A 17578-nucleotide genomic window follows, 5' to 3' on the forward strand; every position below is an offset into this window, starting at 1 on the left:
ATCTCCTGTGTCGTCAGTAGGGAGTGGCACTTAGCCCAAACCCCAGACACAACTACCACAGACACAGTCCTAGGTCAATAAAAGACTTCATATTTACATGATCTGTACAACACAGCCACAGGGGATGCACAAACCAATGTGTTTCTTCGTGCCAGTCTCAAACCCAGATAAATGGGGAGGGTTACATCAGGAAGGGCATCCGGTGTAAAATTTTGCCAAATCAATATGCAAACAACAATACAAATTTCCATACTGGATCGGTCGAGCCCTGGCTTAACAACGACCGCCACCAGTACTGTTAGCCAACAGGGTGCTGGTGGAAATTGGCTACTGTTGGCTGAAGAAGACGAAGGAGAAGAAGAAGGGGGAGACGTGTCCGGAGGCAGGAGGAAAGTAAAGAGAGTGGAACTGAGAGTAGGAACTTTGAATGTTGGCAGTATGACTGGTAAGGGGAGAGAGTTAGCAGATATGATGGAGAGAACGAAGGTTGATATATTGTGTGTGCAAGAGACTAAATGGAAGGGGAGTAAGGCCAGGAGGATTGGCGGTGGTTTCAAATTGTTCTATCATGGTGTAGATGGGAGGAGAAATGGGGTAGGAGTTTTTCTGAAGGAACAGTATGTCAAGAGTGTTTTGGAGGTGAAAAGAGTGTCAGGCAGAGTAATGATTATGAAGCTGGAACTTGGAGGTGTGATGATGAATGTTGTTAGTGCATTTGCACCGCAAGTTGGGTGTGCAATGTGTGAGAAAGAAGATTTTTGGAGTGAAGTGATGAACAGTGTACCCAAGGGACAGAAAGTGGTGATTGGAGCGGATTTCAATGGACATGTTGGTGAAGGGAACAGAGGAGATGAGTTCTGATGGGTAGGTATGGTGTCAAGGAGAGGAATGAATAAGGTCACAGTATAGTGGATTTTGCCAAAAGGAGGAATTTGCACATAGGTAGATTACATCCTATGCAGAAGAGTTGGTCTGAAGGAGATTGAAGACTGCAAAGTGGTGGCAGTGGAAAGTGTAGTTAAGCAGCATAGGATGGTAGTCTGTAGGATGACGTTGGAGATCATGAAGAGGAAGAGAGTGAGGGAAGAGCCAAGGATAAAATGGTGGAAGTTGAAAAAGGAAGACTGCAAGGTTGAGTTTAGGGAGGAGGTGAGACAGGCACTGGGTGGCAGTGAAGAGTTACCAGACGGCTGGGAAACTACAGCAGATGTAGTAAGGGTGACATCAAGGAAGGTGCTTGGTGTGACATCTGGAAAGAGGAAGGAGGAAAAGGAAACCTGGTTGTGGAATGAGGAAATACAGGAGAGTATACAGAGGAAGAAGATGGCAAAGGAGAAGTGGGATAGTCAGAGAGATTCAGAAAGTAGACAAGAGTACAAGGAGATAAGGCGCAAGGTAAAGAGAGAAGTGGCGAAGGCTAAAGAAAAGGTGTATGATAAGTTGTATGAGAGGTTGGACACTAAGGAGGGAGAAAAGGACCTGTACCGATTGGCAAGACAGAGAGACCGAGCTGGGAAAGATGTGCAGCAGGTTAGGGTAATAAAGTAAAAGATAGAAATGTACTCAGAAACATGAGGAGAGTGTTTTGAGCAGATGGAAAGAGTACTTTGAGAGGCTGATGAATGAAGAGAACGAGAGAGATAAGAGGTTGGATAATGTGGAGATAGTGAATCAGGAAGTGCAACAGATTAGCAAGGAGGAAGTAAGGACAGCTATGAAGAGGATGAAAAATGGAAAGGCCGTTGGTCCAGATGACATACCTGTGGAAGCATGGAGGTGTTTAGGAGAGATGGCAGTGGAGTTTTTAACCAGATTGTTTAATGGAATCTTGGAAAGTGAGAGGATGCCTGAGGAGTGGAGAAGAAGTTTACTGGTGCCAATATTTAAGAATAAGGGGGAAGTGCAGGATTGCAGTAAGTACAGGGGAATAAAATTGATGAGCCACAGCTTGAATTATGGGAAAGAGTAGTGGAAGCAAGGTTAAGAAGTGAGGTGATGATTAGTGAGCAGCAGTATGGTTTCATGCCAAGAAAGAGCACCACAGATGCAATGTTTGCTTTGAGGATGTTGATGGAGAAGTTTAGAAAAAGCCAGAAGGAGTTGCATTGCGTCTTTGTAAGCCTGGAGAAAACATATGACAGGGTGCCTCGAGAGGAGCTGTGATATTGTATGAGGAAGTCGGGAGTGGCAGAGAAGTATATAAGAGTTGTACAGGATATGTACGAGGGAAGTGTGACAGTGGTGTGGTCTGTGGTAGGAGTGACGGATGCATTCAAGGTGAAGGTGTGATTACATCAGGGATCGGCTCTGAGTGTTTTCTTATTTGGTCATGGACAGGTTGACAGACGAGATTAGACAGGAGTCCCCGTGGACTATGATGTTTGCTGATGACATTGTGATCTGTAGCGATAGTAGGGAGTAGGTTGAGGAGACCCTGGAGAGGTGGAGATATGCTTTAGAGAGGAGAGGAATGAAGGTCAGTAGGAACAAGACAGAATACATGTGTGTAAATGAGAGGGAGGTCAGTGGAATGGTGAGGATGCAGGGAGTAGAGTTGGCTGAATGGTGGATGGTGGATGAATTTAAATACTTGGGATCAACAGTACTGAGTAATGGGGATTGTGGAAGAGAGGTGAAAAAGAGAGCGCAGGCAGGGTGGAATGAGTGGAGAGGAGTGTCAGGAGTAATTTGTGACAGACTGGTATCAGCAAAAGTGAAAGGGAAGGTCTACAGGACGGTAGTGAGACCAGCTATGTTATATGGGTTAGAGACGGTGGCACTGGCCAGAAAGAAGGAGACAGAGCTGGAGGTGGCAAAGTTAAAGATGCTAAGATTTGCACTGGGTGTGACGAGGATGGATAGGATTAGAAATGAGGACATTAGAGGGTCAGCTCAAGTTGGACAGTTGGGAGACAAAGTCAGAGAGGCGAGATTGTGTTGGTTTGGACATGTGCAGAGGAGAGATGCTGGGTATATTGGGAGAAAGATGCTAAGGATAGAGCTGCCGGGGAAGAGGTAAAGAGGAAGGCCTAAGCGAAGTTTTATGGATGTGGTGAGAGAGGACATGCAGGTGATGGGTGTAACAGAACAAGATGGAGAGGACAGAAAGATATGGAAGAAGATGATCCGCTGTGGCAACCCCTAACAGGAGCATCAAAAAGAAGAAGCATAAGATTTACATGATCTCTACATTTTACAGGCTTCCTTTTCCCACAAACAGAACTTTTGCTTTTCCTTGCATTTTCCTCCATTCGTCCCAGTTGAGTGTCACTTATCCTCTCTCCCGACTCTAACTCTTAAGGCCAAGTGGAGGCCTCTCTTTCAAAGGCTGACCTGAGAGTACTTCCAGTGGACAATCTATTGCACCTGTGAAGCACATGTGGATCAGACAGGACCACAACAGTCCTTATGCCATCAATATCTAATAGCTCCCCCTGGCAGTCCCTTCAGAACACAACAGGGTAGCCCAGTGGAACCACAACTCCCATACTGCCGTCCTTATTGGGGCTGCCACCCAGAGTATGGGGGGATGCTCTGCCCATGACAGGAAGTTCTCCACTGTTCTTGTCCTTCCAGGTTCCCAAGCTCATCCCTTGTGTCGTTCTATTGATTTTGGGGGATGGAGGGAGGGGGCAGCCCTAGTGAAGCTGCTGCTGCAAAGTCCTTCAGTAACCAAATCTAGTCTCAGAAGGAGAGTATCATAGATCCCTTGCTGACCTGCTGGTCTTCCTTTACCAAAGCCTTCTGGCCAGGTAACAGAGCAGCATCCACCCCAGCTGAGGAACCTATCTGTCCCTTCCGCCTGACATTTGCTGTTAATATTTAAGCCCAGAATATCCTTCCTCATAATGATGTCACAATTGCCAAATAAAAAGTATCATTTTCATAACATTTGTATCATTCACTATATTTATACCCTGGCAAAACTTATGTGGCTACAGAAATTAAAAAAGGCCAGTCTATAATATTGGGGTATAAGTGTCCATTACAAAAGTATATAATTGTCTGAAAGTGTAGTCCAGCATATTATCTATCCATCAAGCCATTTTCAAACCTGTTTGATTGGGTGCAAAGCAGAAACTAGTGGTAGATATGGTGATGATGATGATAATGATGATAATTCAACTTTATTGTCATTGTACAGGTACAAAAAATGTTGTTATCGCACCCCCTTGGGGTCAGAGTGCATGGTCAGCTTTTGTATAGCGCCCCTGGAGCAACTGCAGTTTAAGGGCCTTGCTCAAAGATGCCAGTCCTCTAAAGTGCTAACTCACGTGGAGCCACCTAAAGTCAGCAGGTAACCTAACACACACTTATTGAAGTTTTGAATGAAAAAACCTATGGGGAGAGCATGCAAACTCCATGTATACTGTAACTAAGCTCATCTTCCAAAGCTGTGTGGCAGCAATGGGCTGGAATTCAATGAAAATTCAATCAGGGCAGGAAGCACTCTATCTCCATGCCCTTAATGTCAGTAGCAGTTCTGAAGGCTAATTATACTATGTGGCTAAACGTAGGTAGACACCCATGCAAACTATCGAGTTCAGGTGTTCTCAGCTGTACCCATTGTTAACAAGTCCATAAAATCAACCACATAGCCATGTAATCTCTGTTGACAAGCATTGACAGTAGAATGGGCCCTACTGAAGAGCTCAGTGACATTAAATATGGCACAGTCATTGGATGTCACCTTTGCCACAAATCAATATGGGAAATTTCTGCTCAGCTAGATCTGCTCCGCTCAGTTGTAAGTGTATTTATTGTGAAGCATCAAGGAGAAGTAACAACTCAGCCATGAAGTGGTACATCACATAACCCTAACCCTATCCTGAAACATATAGCACTTAAACACTGCCTGTCGTGTATTGTGTCACTCACAATAGCGTTCCAAACTGCCTCTGGAAGTACTGTGTGTCAGGAGCTCCATGAAATGGATTTGTGTGGCCGAGCAGCTGCACACAAGCCTAGGACCGCTATGTGAAGCTACAAGTGTTGGCTGGAGTGTCATAAAGCACAACACCATTGGAGTCTGGAGCAGTGGAAGTGAGTTCTCTGGAGTGGTGAGTCGCACTTGACTATCTACGCAGGGTGGTGGATGGATTTGGGTTTGGTGGATGCCAGGAGAAAGTAACCTTCAGGACTGAATAGTGCCTACTGTAAGGTTTGGTGGAGGAGGGATAACAGTCTGGGGCAGTTTTTCAGGGTTTGGGCCAGGCCATTTGGTTCCTATAAAGGGTATTGTTAATGCCACAGCATACAAAGACATTTTAGACAATTGTCTGCTTCCAGTTTTGTGACAACAGCTTGGGGAAAGTCCTTTTCGGCTCCAGCATGAATGTGCTCCTATACTCAAAGCCAAGGCCATACAGACATGTATGAACTCAAGTGGCCTGTGCAGAGCCCTGACCTCAACCATACCAAACATCTTTAGGATAAAATGGAATGTAAATTCTGAGCCAGGTCTTCTTATCCATCATCAGGTTCCTGAACTCACAAATGCTCTTTTGGCTGAATGAGCACAAATTCCTGCAGACACACTTTAAAATCTTGTGGAAAGCCTTTTCCAGAAGAGTGGAGGCTGTTATAGCTGCAAATGTGTGTGTGTGACAGGTTGGTGTCAATATTAATGCCCAGGATGTCTAACAAGTTCATATAGGTGCGATTGTTTGGTGTCCATACATTTTGGTCATATAGTGGATGAAGTATGCTCCTGAGATCTAAATGTCAACAATAATATCAGCAAAACAGCTCTTTAATATGTCCAACTTACTGAAAAAAAGCTTTACAATATTTGCACATTAAATAATTTACTTAAAATGAATTATTGAGACACTTTTGCAACACAACCCCACAAAGCAAATGAGCAGTTTCAGAATTATATACAAGAAATGTCTTTTGAATAAACTAAATCAACAGGATCTCACATTCTTCAAAGAAAGAATTCTTCCATGATGTCTGATAGGTTTACAATATAAAATCTATTTTGTATCTATAACAAAGGAAAAATGAAAAGCAATAGTTTCTGGAATTAAAAAAAAACTGCAGGTCTAGCTTGTCTACTTTCACAAAAAGATGCCAATTTGTTTTAAGTCCACTGCTCAACCATTCTGTTTTTTGCAGCATGGTACTGCAGCTTGTGAAACGCACAAAAGCTCACAGGGTGCATTTTTACCCAGTGATGTCCAGGTGGAGCATGGCTGATCAAGGCGCCTTTAAAAACACTTTCTTTCAAAGCTTAAGTCACAGCAGGACAGAGGTCACACTTGGTCAGTTTTCTATGCATTCTATAAGGAAGGTGATCATTTGTCTGGCTGCGGACAGGCATGTCATGTGCCAGCGTTGCCAGACCCTCAAGTTAAGCCACTGCACTGTGTCCTGACAGTATGCAAGGTTTCAGCAGATTGGCAGGACAAATGACTTACCGATATCTGGTCCCCCTTAAGTGACCACATCAGAATGTTAAGTTTCAGCCAGGGTTGTTCCTTTGGTTGGGATTCAAATTCTTGTCTGTTTTGTTCACTTTTGATTCCTTTGTTTATGTTGATATTGTACCTAATAAAAGCTTCCAAAAGAGAGACAACTACAAGTTATCTCTCTCTTTCTACTCCTCGAGGCCAGCTTTGTTTGTCTTCCATCTGACTTGAACTCACTTGGATGAGCTTCTTTTATCTTAAGAGTATTTCAGATGCTAGGACATAGCCTTTTGGAAGCACTTCCTGGTCTAACAGAAGTCCCCTGAAAGCAGGGATCACAAATCCCCAAAGAACCTCTTGGCAGCACTCATGGAACCTAACAGGGTTGCTTCACAGCACTACAGTTCCCAGCATGCCTTGCAGGTATCATTTTTGGGTACCGAGGCCCAGGGGTGCTGCCACCCATGTCCCATTGTCTCTTCTTGTCCATCCAATGTACTGACCTACCTACTGGGTAACTGTCTCTGCTTAATGCCCACAAGGATGGCAAACACTCTTCATAGCATGAAAGGTTCTGTTTCTCCTTCTTCCTGGCCTCCTGGACAGGTAATGAACCATTGCCCATCCTGCACGGGGTGCCAGCCAATGGGTACTGTCCATCACATTTGCCTGGTCCCTTTTAAAAGCATCTACTATTATAAATTTACTTCAGATGTAACTGTATGTAGGCTTTGATGATAAGAAACACCGATTTTATCTACCTTATCATTCAATGTTTTAACAGAAATTATGCAGAAGCTTTGGACTTTGTGTCCATCTAAATTACGAAATGCAAGCGCATTCCCAGCTTACTGTGTTACAGTCTATTACATGTGAAATTCCCTTTAATAAAGCATACACCATATCCTCCAGATAAAACCTTACTTATTCTGATCAACACAGCATCATCTCATGTGTAGCTCTTTATCATTTTCATGTTATCTCTTGTATTAATTTGATCAAACTCTACACTCACTGGCCACTTTATTAAGTACACCTTGCTAGTATCAGACCTCATTTTGCTTCCAGAACTGCCATAATTCTTTGTGGCATAGATTCAGCAAGATGCTGTAAAGATTCCTCAGGGATTTTGGTCCATATTAACATGATACCCTCGCGCAGTTGCTCCAGCTTAGTCGGCTGCACATCTCTGATGCAAATCTCCCATCCAACATACAAAAGGTGCTTTGTTGGATTGAGATCTGGTGACTGGAGAGGCCATTTGAGTACAGGGAACTCATTGTAATGTTTACAAAACCAATTTGAGATGCTTTGTGACATGGTGCACTATCCTGCTTGAAGTAGTCATCAGAAGATGGGTACACTGTGGTCATAAAGGGATGGACATGGCCAGCAACAATACTCAGGTAGGCTGTAGCATTTAAACGATGCTCAGTTGGTACCGAGGGGACCAAAGTGTGGCAAGCAAATATCCCCCACAGTATTACACCACCACCACCACCACCACCACCACTAGCCTGAACCGTTGATACGAGGCAGGATGGATCCATGTTGTTGACTCCAAATTCTGACCCTGCCATCTGAATGTCACAGCAGAAATCAAGGCTCATCAGACCAGGCAACGTTTCATGATTTTCTTCTATTGTCCAGTTTTGCTGAGCCTGTAGGAATTGTAGCCTCAGTTGCCTGTTCTTAGTTGACAGTGTGGTCGCCTGCTGCTGTAGCCAGTCTGCTTCAGGGTTCAACGTGCTGTGCATTCATAGATGCTCTTCATCATACCTCAGTTGTCACGAGTGGTTATTTGAATTGATGTTATGTTTCTAGCTTCTCAAACCGCTCTGCCCATTGTCCTCTGGCCTCTAGCAACAAGGCGGCATTTTTGCCTAGAGAACTGCCGCTCACTGGATATTCTCCCTTTTTTTGGACCATTCTCTGTAAACCCTACAGATGGTTGTGTATGAAAATCCAAGTGGAACAGCAGTTCAAATACTCAGACCAGCCTGTGTGGCACCAACAACCATGTCACATCCAGAGTCCCTTAAATCGCATTTCTTCTCCATTTTGATGCTTGGTTTGAACTTCAGTAGGGCACCTTGACAAATGTCTACATGCCTAAATGAATTGTGTTAACAAGCAATTGAACAGATGTGCCGTATAATATGGCCGGTGAGTGTATATGTAGCTCTCAGTGTTATTGGATCCAAGGAACAGAGACAAGCAGCAAAGAAAGCCACAGCAGATGAGCGTGGCAGGGATGAATGGTTCTCTCTTTATGGGTAAAATGGCACGCACAAAGAACGTTAATGGCCAGTACTTGCTGACAAATGTTCGATTACTTTATTGGAAGTGTAATAAGCTGCAATGCCAAATCAATACTCAGCTAGACATGGAAGCCTGCTGTGCGCTCATTTTCACAGAAAATCTGTTCAAAGTAAGATTTTTAAGTTACATGCTTTACAGTTCAGCCAGCAAACATGGAGAGATGAGTGCTTTATTTTTTTTAAGTAAATTTTCTATTTATGAAAATTCTGTAATAACTCACTAGGACGAAGCAATCTGAACGAAACAATGTGGAATGGGCTCATCAGTATATGGAGCTTCAAACAAGCCGTGATGCCCCTGTGTTGGAGCGATGAGGTAGGCGTTGGACAGCTGTCACGACGTTTAACCTCCGTTTGCAACTTCTGGGTGCATACTGCCCTTACTCCTTCACTCAGTCAATCGACTTCTCATCAGGATGGTGGTGTACAGTATTGAGCAGCACGTCTTCATGGTGCAAACCTATTGGGTCACCAACTCGTTTAAGTGATGTCAGAATCAACTGGATGATCTTGAGTTAACAGGAGGTTACTTCAAGCAAGATGGAGCAACGTGTCACACATCAGGCAGAGACGGAGTTCTTCTTCGGCAAACAGGGTAATTTCAAAGGTGCTTTGGCCACTACAGTCGCCTGATCCGACACTACCAGACTTCTTCCTTTGGGGTATGCTCAAAGGAAACGTCTATCAGAACAAGCCTGCACTGTGGAAGATTTGAAGGAAGACAATCAACATAAAATTGCTGCTATACAGGAACATGGATCGCCATGTGGAAATGTGTTTGGCCGAAAACGGAAACCACTGTCAAGCATCGCATGTAATGCAATCCGATTACACATACGTCAGGGTATATTGCATATTTTTGGATTCAGATTGCTTCTTCCTAACGGGAGTTACAACAGAATATTCGGGGCCTTTTTCCAGTGAATCTCCCTATAGTAGTGAACAAAATGAAATTGAATTTGCATTGAGTCAGTGTTTTGCTTTAGAAAAAAATTTGCAAAATAAAATTGCATTTTGTCTACCAGCAAAATTCATGCCATTCATACAAGAAGAAAGTTATTTAGTCCCTGCCTGGAAACATTCACATGAACTAATATGCATACGCTTTCCTTTCATTTAGTATTTAAATAACAATTGCTAGTTTAAAAAAAAAAAAAAATCACCCCCCGAATCATATCCTGTCACGTGATGACATTTTTGCGGAGTCGTCAGTTGCATGTTGCAGTTCTTGTTGTACGTAATAATAATAATTCTTTGCATTTATATAGCGCTTTACTCACTACTCAAAGCGCTCAGCAATTGCAGGTTAAGGGCCTTGCTCAAGGGCCCTACTGGCATTTACAGAATTCGAACCGGCAACCTTCCGATTGCCAGTGCAGCTCCCTAGCCTCAGAGCGAACACTCCACCTAAGATGATCACTTTGCTAAAGATACATGGGAAACAGAAAAGAAACAGAAAAGTACATATCTGTAGCTTCCTTAGCGTTATATTTATCTCCTGGAAAAACAACGCAAAAACACTGAATTTTTTTCAACAAGAAAAAATGTCATTATGTGTAACAGAAACATGTAAATATCAAAACATCGACATAAATACAGGAAGAAAGGTATGTCAAGTTTCCACTACTGCACCGATGCAGATTTGGTACATGTCCTTCATTTGATACATTTTGAAAATGTAACCAAAACAGTTTGATGTTGCCAACAGGACAATAGAAATGAGTGTCTTTGCACACTTTGCTTGCGCGCGAGAGGCTAGAATGTCAGTGCCTGAACCGCACGATCGACGGACCCCTTGGGTTATTGTAAGCTACTACAGCACAAGGCTTAACAACTTCCACATTTCCCAGACAAAAACATTGACTGTTGCTGCATTCTGATGTCTTGCTGGTCTTCCCACTTGATCATAATCATTTTACCTTTTTTGCCACGTTGACTGAATTCACCAGACATATCATGGCAGTTTGCTCGCACAGTGCATTCACTTGATTCAACTAATGTTTTAGTTTCAGTTAAAGCTAAAGACAAGATTTATATTTTTTCCCCATTTACACTCCATTTTGTGTTTTGTTTGAAGGCTCATGAATACCACAGAGTTGCAGCATGAAGTTTCTTTTCCCATTACATAGCCGCAGACCACTGTACATGTGAACATTACAGCTGTTCCTAGTAGATGACTCAGGCTTAACTGTATTTACATAGAATACTGGGAACAAAATATTCATTGGGTTAAATGCCAAGTCATTTCGGTGCGGGGAGTTGTTAACAGCAACTTTCTGAGTGGAAGCGCAGCATGTCATATTCAAAATGAGAAAAAAAAAAAGTATTGCACTCTTCTGCTGTTGCATCCCATTACAAGCAAAAGTCCAATACGTTCTGTGTTCTAAGATGGCATTTTGCCCACAGATGCTGCCTGGGTGCGGTCCCTCTTTTTGCTTGTTAAAGTCTTGCATTTCTCATTAGACTGTCAACCTACAAGCCGTTTACATCCAAAGAATTGACAATAGGCTTAGCACAGCATTCTGGTTACACTCTTGAAACAATTATGTGTAAAAACAACATGGCAACAGCAATAACTATTTGGAAGAAGCTAGCTCTGACATGTTAATTGCCAACTATCATGCTACCTTGAAAGTCGCCAAGATCACACATTTTGGCCATTCCAGTCATTAGCTGAACACCAGAAACATTGGTCTGCCCGAGTCAAATTACACATTTCTATCTCATGGTATATATGTTGAAATGTAGCATTTGTGTGTGAGGGGGTTTGGGGTTGGTACCTTGTAAACTGGCAACTCCATAAAAGGATTCTGTAAAACAAGGAGACCTGGCTCTTTCTATCCAGTTTTTAGCCAATCCAGGCATTCACTTACTATCCATCCATCGATCAATCCAAATACCCACTGAATCCAAATCACGGTCACAAGTTATTCAATTAAGAAGGCAAATGTAAGAAATGAGAAAGGAAGAAAATATTTTACAAGAAGAATACTTTATTATTATTATGTAAAATCACTGCTTTAAGAAAATTAATTTAAATAACATTTTTAAAATTGATAAAACATAATGCATTGAAAAACTAACAGTGCTTTGGAGTGGAATGAAAGCTAGGCATCCCAAGAAGCCTAACCGTAGTAACACAGAAGGAATGATATTACATATACCATTAACAAGCCCAGCAGTTTTTTAAATCATAATTAAACAGGCAGAATCTGTTAGGAAGAGAACACTATACATTTTTTATTTCAATTCAATGAAAACAAGTCATAGAAGAGGCATCTTTCACCTTGTTCACAAATCATACCTTGTCCGTATTTCCAAACGGTTGAAACACAGGCTCCATTTGGAAAGGAACGATTCCAAACTATGGATTTAGAGCCATTGGAATGGCTGAGGTGCAAGAGGTTAAAAACTTACTTCATGAAATACTTTTATGTAACACTACAAATATCTGTTAAGTAAACATGCAAATATAATCAGTACTTCATTACTTGTGCAGAAAATGGCTTGGTTACTCTTTTACAATGAAAAATACTTTCAGTTGTTGCATTCATTCTTAATCATGTACAAGTATGGTCATTGCTTGCTTCACAGTTTTTATTCAATAAAGATTTTTATTCCATATCCAAAGTTACTTATTACAAGTAAGTTTGATGTGGACCTACATTTTTTTTTGTCAAGAATAGATTCATAATACATTTCTAAATATATTACTTCCAAAACACGTGCAAGTTTGAGGTTACACAGTTGCTGTATCAGTTTACCCCAAATTTTGGCGAGGGTGAAAGAACATTATGGTTTTGTTATGCAGTCTTATTGGATTGAACTCAAGGTTCAGAACTTAAGTAGCAGCTTGTTCTGTGAATTAGTGAACACCACTATGCTGCTGTGTGAGAAAAGTGCAAGACACTTAGCTACATAAGAACTGTTTAAAGCAAGAAATGGCTTAAAAATTCACTTTACTCTGTATAACTTAAAGCTGTAGGGGAAATTGTTTTTAGAAGATCAAGACCCAACAGATGATCTTCATGATTTGTTGAAATTCAACATTATGAGGAAGAAGAGCTACATGCAGAAGCAATCGTTGAGCATTATTAGTATTATTATTCTTTATTTAGCAACTGCTTTATTTTTTAGGGCAACTTTAAGAAATAAACCGTAATACATGGTACTTCAGTGATCAGATGGTATACATTTAACAAGAAATAAAGAACAAAGGTCAGGCTCATACGCACTGAATCTGATTTATGAATGATTAGACTTTCGTAGTCATGTAACAGTTGCTGCCGTGTGCCATGTATTCAATGCATTTTTCTTTCAATGAAAAACTGGCAATGACATAATACAATTGGTATCTTAAATCAGGCTGCAGAGAGCTCAGTGAGGAAAAAAAATTAAAATAAATAAGCTAAGCGAGGTGGTGACAAGAAAGAAAGAGACAAAGGAGCTGGACAAAACTTAAGGATGACAAAACACAAGTCAGAAGTGAAATATACAAACCAAAATGAAGAGAAACATCTGCTCTAGGCACTCAAAGACCACAATGAGCGTTCAACGTAACACTACATAATCCTAACTTTTACACAAGATATGATAATGAAACAAGCTCTCTACCAGTGCTGTGGAAACTATTACTTGGTAAAGCAACCAGCAAAGACCAGGCAGTGAAAAAAAAAACACACATACACATATCCAGCAAGCACAGAATCAAGTAAATCATTTAAAATTTTACAGCAAAGTACACATAAGCGGGTTGGGTGACAAAGTATTCCTAACTTTGTCATTTTTGGGTTATAAGTTCCAAACATACTGTATTTTCAAAATACAAATATTCTTTTGCACTCTTACCAATCTATGAGATAACCATTTATGACTGATAAATGGATTAACTTCAGCAGTTAGTACTGGTGTGATTAGTCCATGAAGTTCAATGATAAATCCCTCATGAATTTAAATAAGCCTTAAAACAAATCAAATAATCAAGCATCATATGCAACATTAAGGTAAGAATTTAAAATTTCTATAACACAGTCCCAAAATCTTATAAAGTCTTGGAAAAATAAGTCAACTTTCAACCAATAAGAAGATTACAAGTGGATAAATCTCTGTTTTGGAAAAATACATTCTTTGACACCTATTCATATACTGTGTCTCACCTCCCATCAAATTCCTATCCCAATGCTTACCCACTTTAAAACCTTGCAATTTTACAACAGTTTCATCAAAGGAGGTTGCTAATGAGTTTTTCAGATTTTAATTTGTGTGTGACAGTCGTAAAAGGACATTCTGTTCAAACGTAAACAGCTCAGTGTGTCTGTTTCTATCATATGCTCATGATGTTTTCCAACTAAATATGTTTCTTGCAGCTGACCAATTACTCATTCATTTTCAGTTTCAAGCACTGAAGTGACACTCTTGTCCTGACATGAGGTTGCTTGTATCACTTTCACCTCACATTTAGTTTGTTTTTCTTTTTAACCTCGCTGAACATGCATAACTCTGTACCTTTTACATTTAATCAGTTAATATCTTTAAGTAAAAAACTGTATTTTCCAAAATCATTATCATCAGGGGCAATGAGATGGTCCTTTCTTGCTTTAGCAAGTTTCATTGCTAGAAATTCCTTTCTGTCATGCCATTCCTTTAATTCTTCATTTCCATGGGCCAGTTTACAGTTTTCTTCTTCTGTGCAAATGCCTTTAAGGTGCCTAAAATATAATAAAAATTAAAATTTACATTTTTGTTTTTACTTCAATTGGTATAATATCTGCGGGTTTATGGATATACATTACAAACCCTGCCCTTGTCATAGAGCACAACTAAAACAAATCTCAAATAAGTTGGAGTTGCTTTTTAACTTGCTTTTAACAACGCTAGACTTGTTTATTTTTCCCCAAAGTTTGGCTTTCTGAAAAAATTTGGGTAATTATGATTGAACATAAATAATTTCAGTCTGACAATATCGTGCAGGAATTTGAAGAAATACAATATTAACTTGAATTGAATTTAGTATGTTTAATTGATTAATGTTGCTGACATATTGCATTAATTTAAATTGAGCTAAAAATATTTTACTGTCGATTCTTGTTTGTACTCCGCATCTGAAGCTTCTTGTTTCAGTGTCCAGCAATAGTTGACCAGCACATTCAGTTTTCATTATATTTAAAAAATTTTTTCTTAGTAAGCACAGCCATCTCCATTTGCTGTAATATGGCAACTCCCAAGATCAGGCTAAGGTAAAGTCGACATCTGCTATGTACAATTCAAGAAACAACACACAGTCTTCTCTGCGTATAGCGTATTCAGGATGATTAAATTATTTTTGCTTATCAATTAACTGATCAATTATCATTTCAAAATATCTGGAATTTTAAAAAAACGCAACATTTGCGCAAACATTTTATTAGAAAAATTAAAGTTTTATTCTTTCACAATGCTCTCATTCATAACGATAGTACAAGTATACTTTAGCACTAGAATCCATGTAGCTTACAATTTTTTTCGTTGTCCCTGACATCCTTAAATTTTCTGAAATACACAAAGAAATATATAGCTCCTTATCACTGCACTATTAGCCCGCTTTTGTTTTGTAAATATGCAGTTTAGCAGAACACACCCTGCTACATCCCCTCCACCCCCTCATTCAATCAGATGAAAGATCCTCACAGTTCAAGTCTATATTGAAATATTTATCTTGCGATGTGTTTGTAAGGAATTATATACATAATGAAACATTGTGATTTGAAATACATACTTTTCATGTGTGTTCTGTGTCTACAACGATCTGTTTAAATTTAGAACGACAGGAAATGTGAGGCAAAAAATGCTGAACACACAGCTAAAACAGAAAATGTTTTCATTTGGTACAGTAATAACAACATAATTTTGACATGAAGTGAAGGATATGAAGACTGAAGCCCAAATATCAATTAAACACTTTCACAAAAGGTGCAACAAAACAAGTATGCTTTTACTCAAGAATAAAACAGAAGAAAAAGAAATTGCTCATTTGACATGTTGCTGAAGCCCAGCTGTCAGTCGGTACAAAGTAAAAGACATTTTGCATACGTGTGTGTTAGCAGGTTTCATTTTCAACCAGTTGTCACAGTGTTAATGCTGCCTAGTCACAGATCAGTGCAGATGGCGTAGTGGATTAACTACCGTTTAGCAATAGAGAGGTAATGAGTTCCAGTCCTGCGTCATCTTTGCATTTAGTGCTTTGAACAGAGAATAAAACTGAATTTGAACAATTTTTTTCTCAGTTTTATTCTTGGACTCTTGAATAAAAAAAATCGTTCAAATAACATGTTGATGTGAATATCTGTGTTTGATGAAAAGTAACGTCGACCATAGACACTGCACTGTCTGTTTGTTCAACAAGACACCAAGAAGAAATGACTGAACTGTGTTTGTGTGTCTGCTTTTATCCTTCCAGAGCTAACTTTTACAAGTACCATAAATTTACACCAGCTGTTGCAGACTTGAACCAAATTTATGTTTTTATTATATAATAGTAACAATAATGGCAGCTCACTACTCAAAAACGGATGACCAGGGATCAACCCACAACCTCTTGGTTACGAGACAGCAGTCCTTACCTCTGCACCTGCCAAATGGACGTGTTTACTTCCTATCGATAGATAGTTGGGCTTCAATTTTCACACATTGCCAATAACATGTAAATTGAACCACTTATTTTTCTTTAGTTATACTCTTGAATTAAAGTGCAATTGTTTTGTTACACCTTTTGTGAAAGTGTTTATTTGATATTTGGACTTCATATGTATTCTAAATAACAATATGTTATTTATCCTATACAATTCCAGACACCTAACTCCCAGATAAAGAGACTTAACACTAGAATCCCTGAAGCCTACGAAAAAACCTGTAATCCTGGCCCACCTTAAATTCCTTCGCACCTCCTCATTAGCGTCTTTTGTTTTAGAAATGGGTTGATCAGCAAAAACAGCAAGCAGCCTGCTGTCCCATCTCCACCTTGACAGAGCTCAACTCGGGCAAAAAGTTTTCCCCGGTCAATCCAAGGGTCCTTATCTGTGTGTGATATGCCTGGAGTTGTATAGGGTAAATAATGCAATATACAGTGGAACCTTGGATTGCAAGTAACTTGATTTGTGAGTGTTTTGCAAGACAAGCTAAAATTTTTAATAAATTTTGACTTGATAAACGAGCGAGATTTTGCAATACGAGTAGTACATATACGCTTTGTCTGCCGAGCGTCACGTGATCACAACTGAGCTGATGGTCCTTCTCTCTCTCGCTGCAGGATTGTGGGCAATTGTCTCCCATTCTCGGGCTCTGTTGGCGTGCCTCACTCATATAGTCAATATCCGTAAGAGCATATACTGTTTACTATAGCATTGTGACGTGTGTGTGTGTATTGTAACGTGCGAGTCTCTGTCTTGCACCCCAAAATACGAAGCTGAGTCTCAGTACTTTAGCAACACCAGCTTTATTTAGCTTGAAACAGGAACAGCACGGTTATTTATTGTAGCGGGATCTCCCACTGTCCTATACACAGACACAGCAGTCAGGCAAGGTTGGGGCCAGGTTAGTTGCCAAGTAATACTGTGCCCTGCACATTTATAATGTTCCTTGTATAACCCATCAACGGCGGGTGCTTATGGCACGTCCGCAATCTTTTCGGATTCGCTTTTACGACAAACTGCTACAGCACTGGGAGCCTGCGGTTGCTTCAGGATGCTCTTCCGCGTGGCGTCCCGTTGGGTGGAATCCCAAAAGAGTTTAGAAACTCACTCACACCAACCATGATTCTTTTCAAAGGTAAAGTGCAGGTTAATTTGCTTTATGTATTTTTACTTTATA

General features: G+C 40.4%; 1 protein-coding gene across 2 annotated transcripts in view; it reads right to left on the reverse strand.

The window, feature by feature from the left end:
* Nucleotides 1-11762: 11762 nt before the first annotated feature.
* Nucleotides 11763-17578, reverse strand: part of zc3h7a (zinc finger CCCH-type containing 7A) — an 80349-nt gene continuing 74533 nt past the window's right edge. For both annotated transcript variants that reach the window (XM_039776445.1, XM_039776444.1), the window contains one exon: nucleotides 11763-14442. In XM_039776445.1, the coding sequence (XP_039632379.1) occupies nucleotides 14253-14442 (190 nt within the window). In that variant the 3' untranslated portion in view covers nucleotides 11763-14252. The remainder of the gene's footprint in view (nucleotides 14443-17578) is intronic.

This window comes from Polypterus senegalus, chromosome 13 (assembly GCF_016835505.1).
Source record: "Polypterus senegalus isolate Bchr_013 chromosome 13, ASM1683550v1, whole genome shotgun sequence".
Classification (NCBI taxonomy): Eukaryota; Metazoa; Chordata; class Cladistia; order Polypteriformes; family Polypteridae; genus Polypterus; species Polypterus senegalus.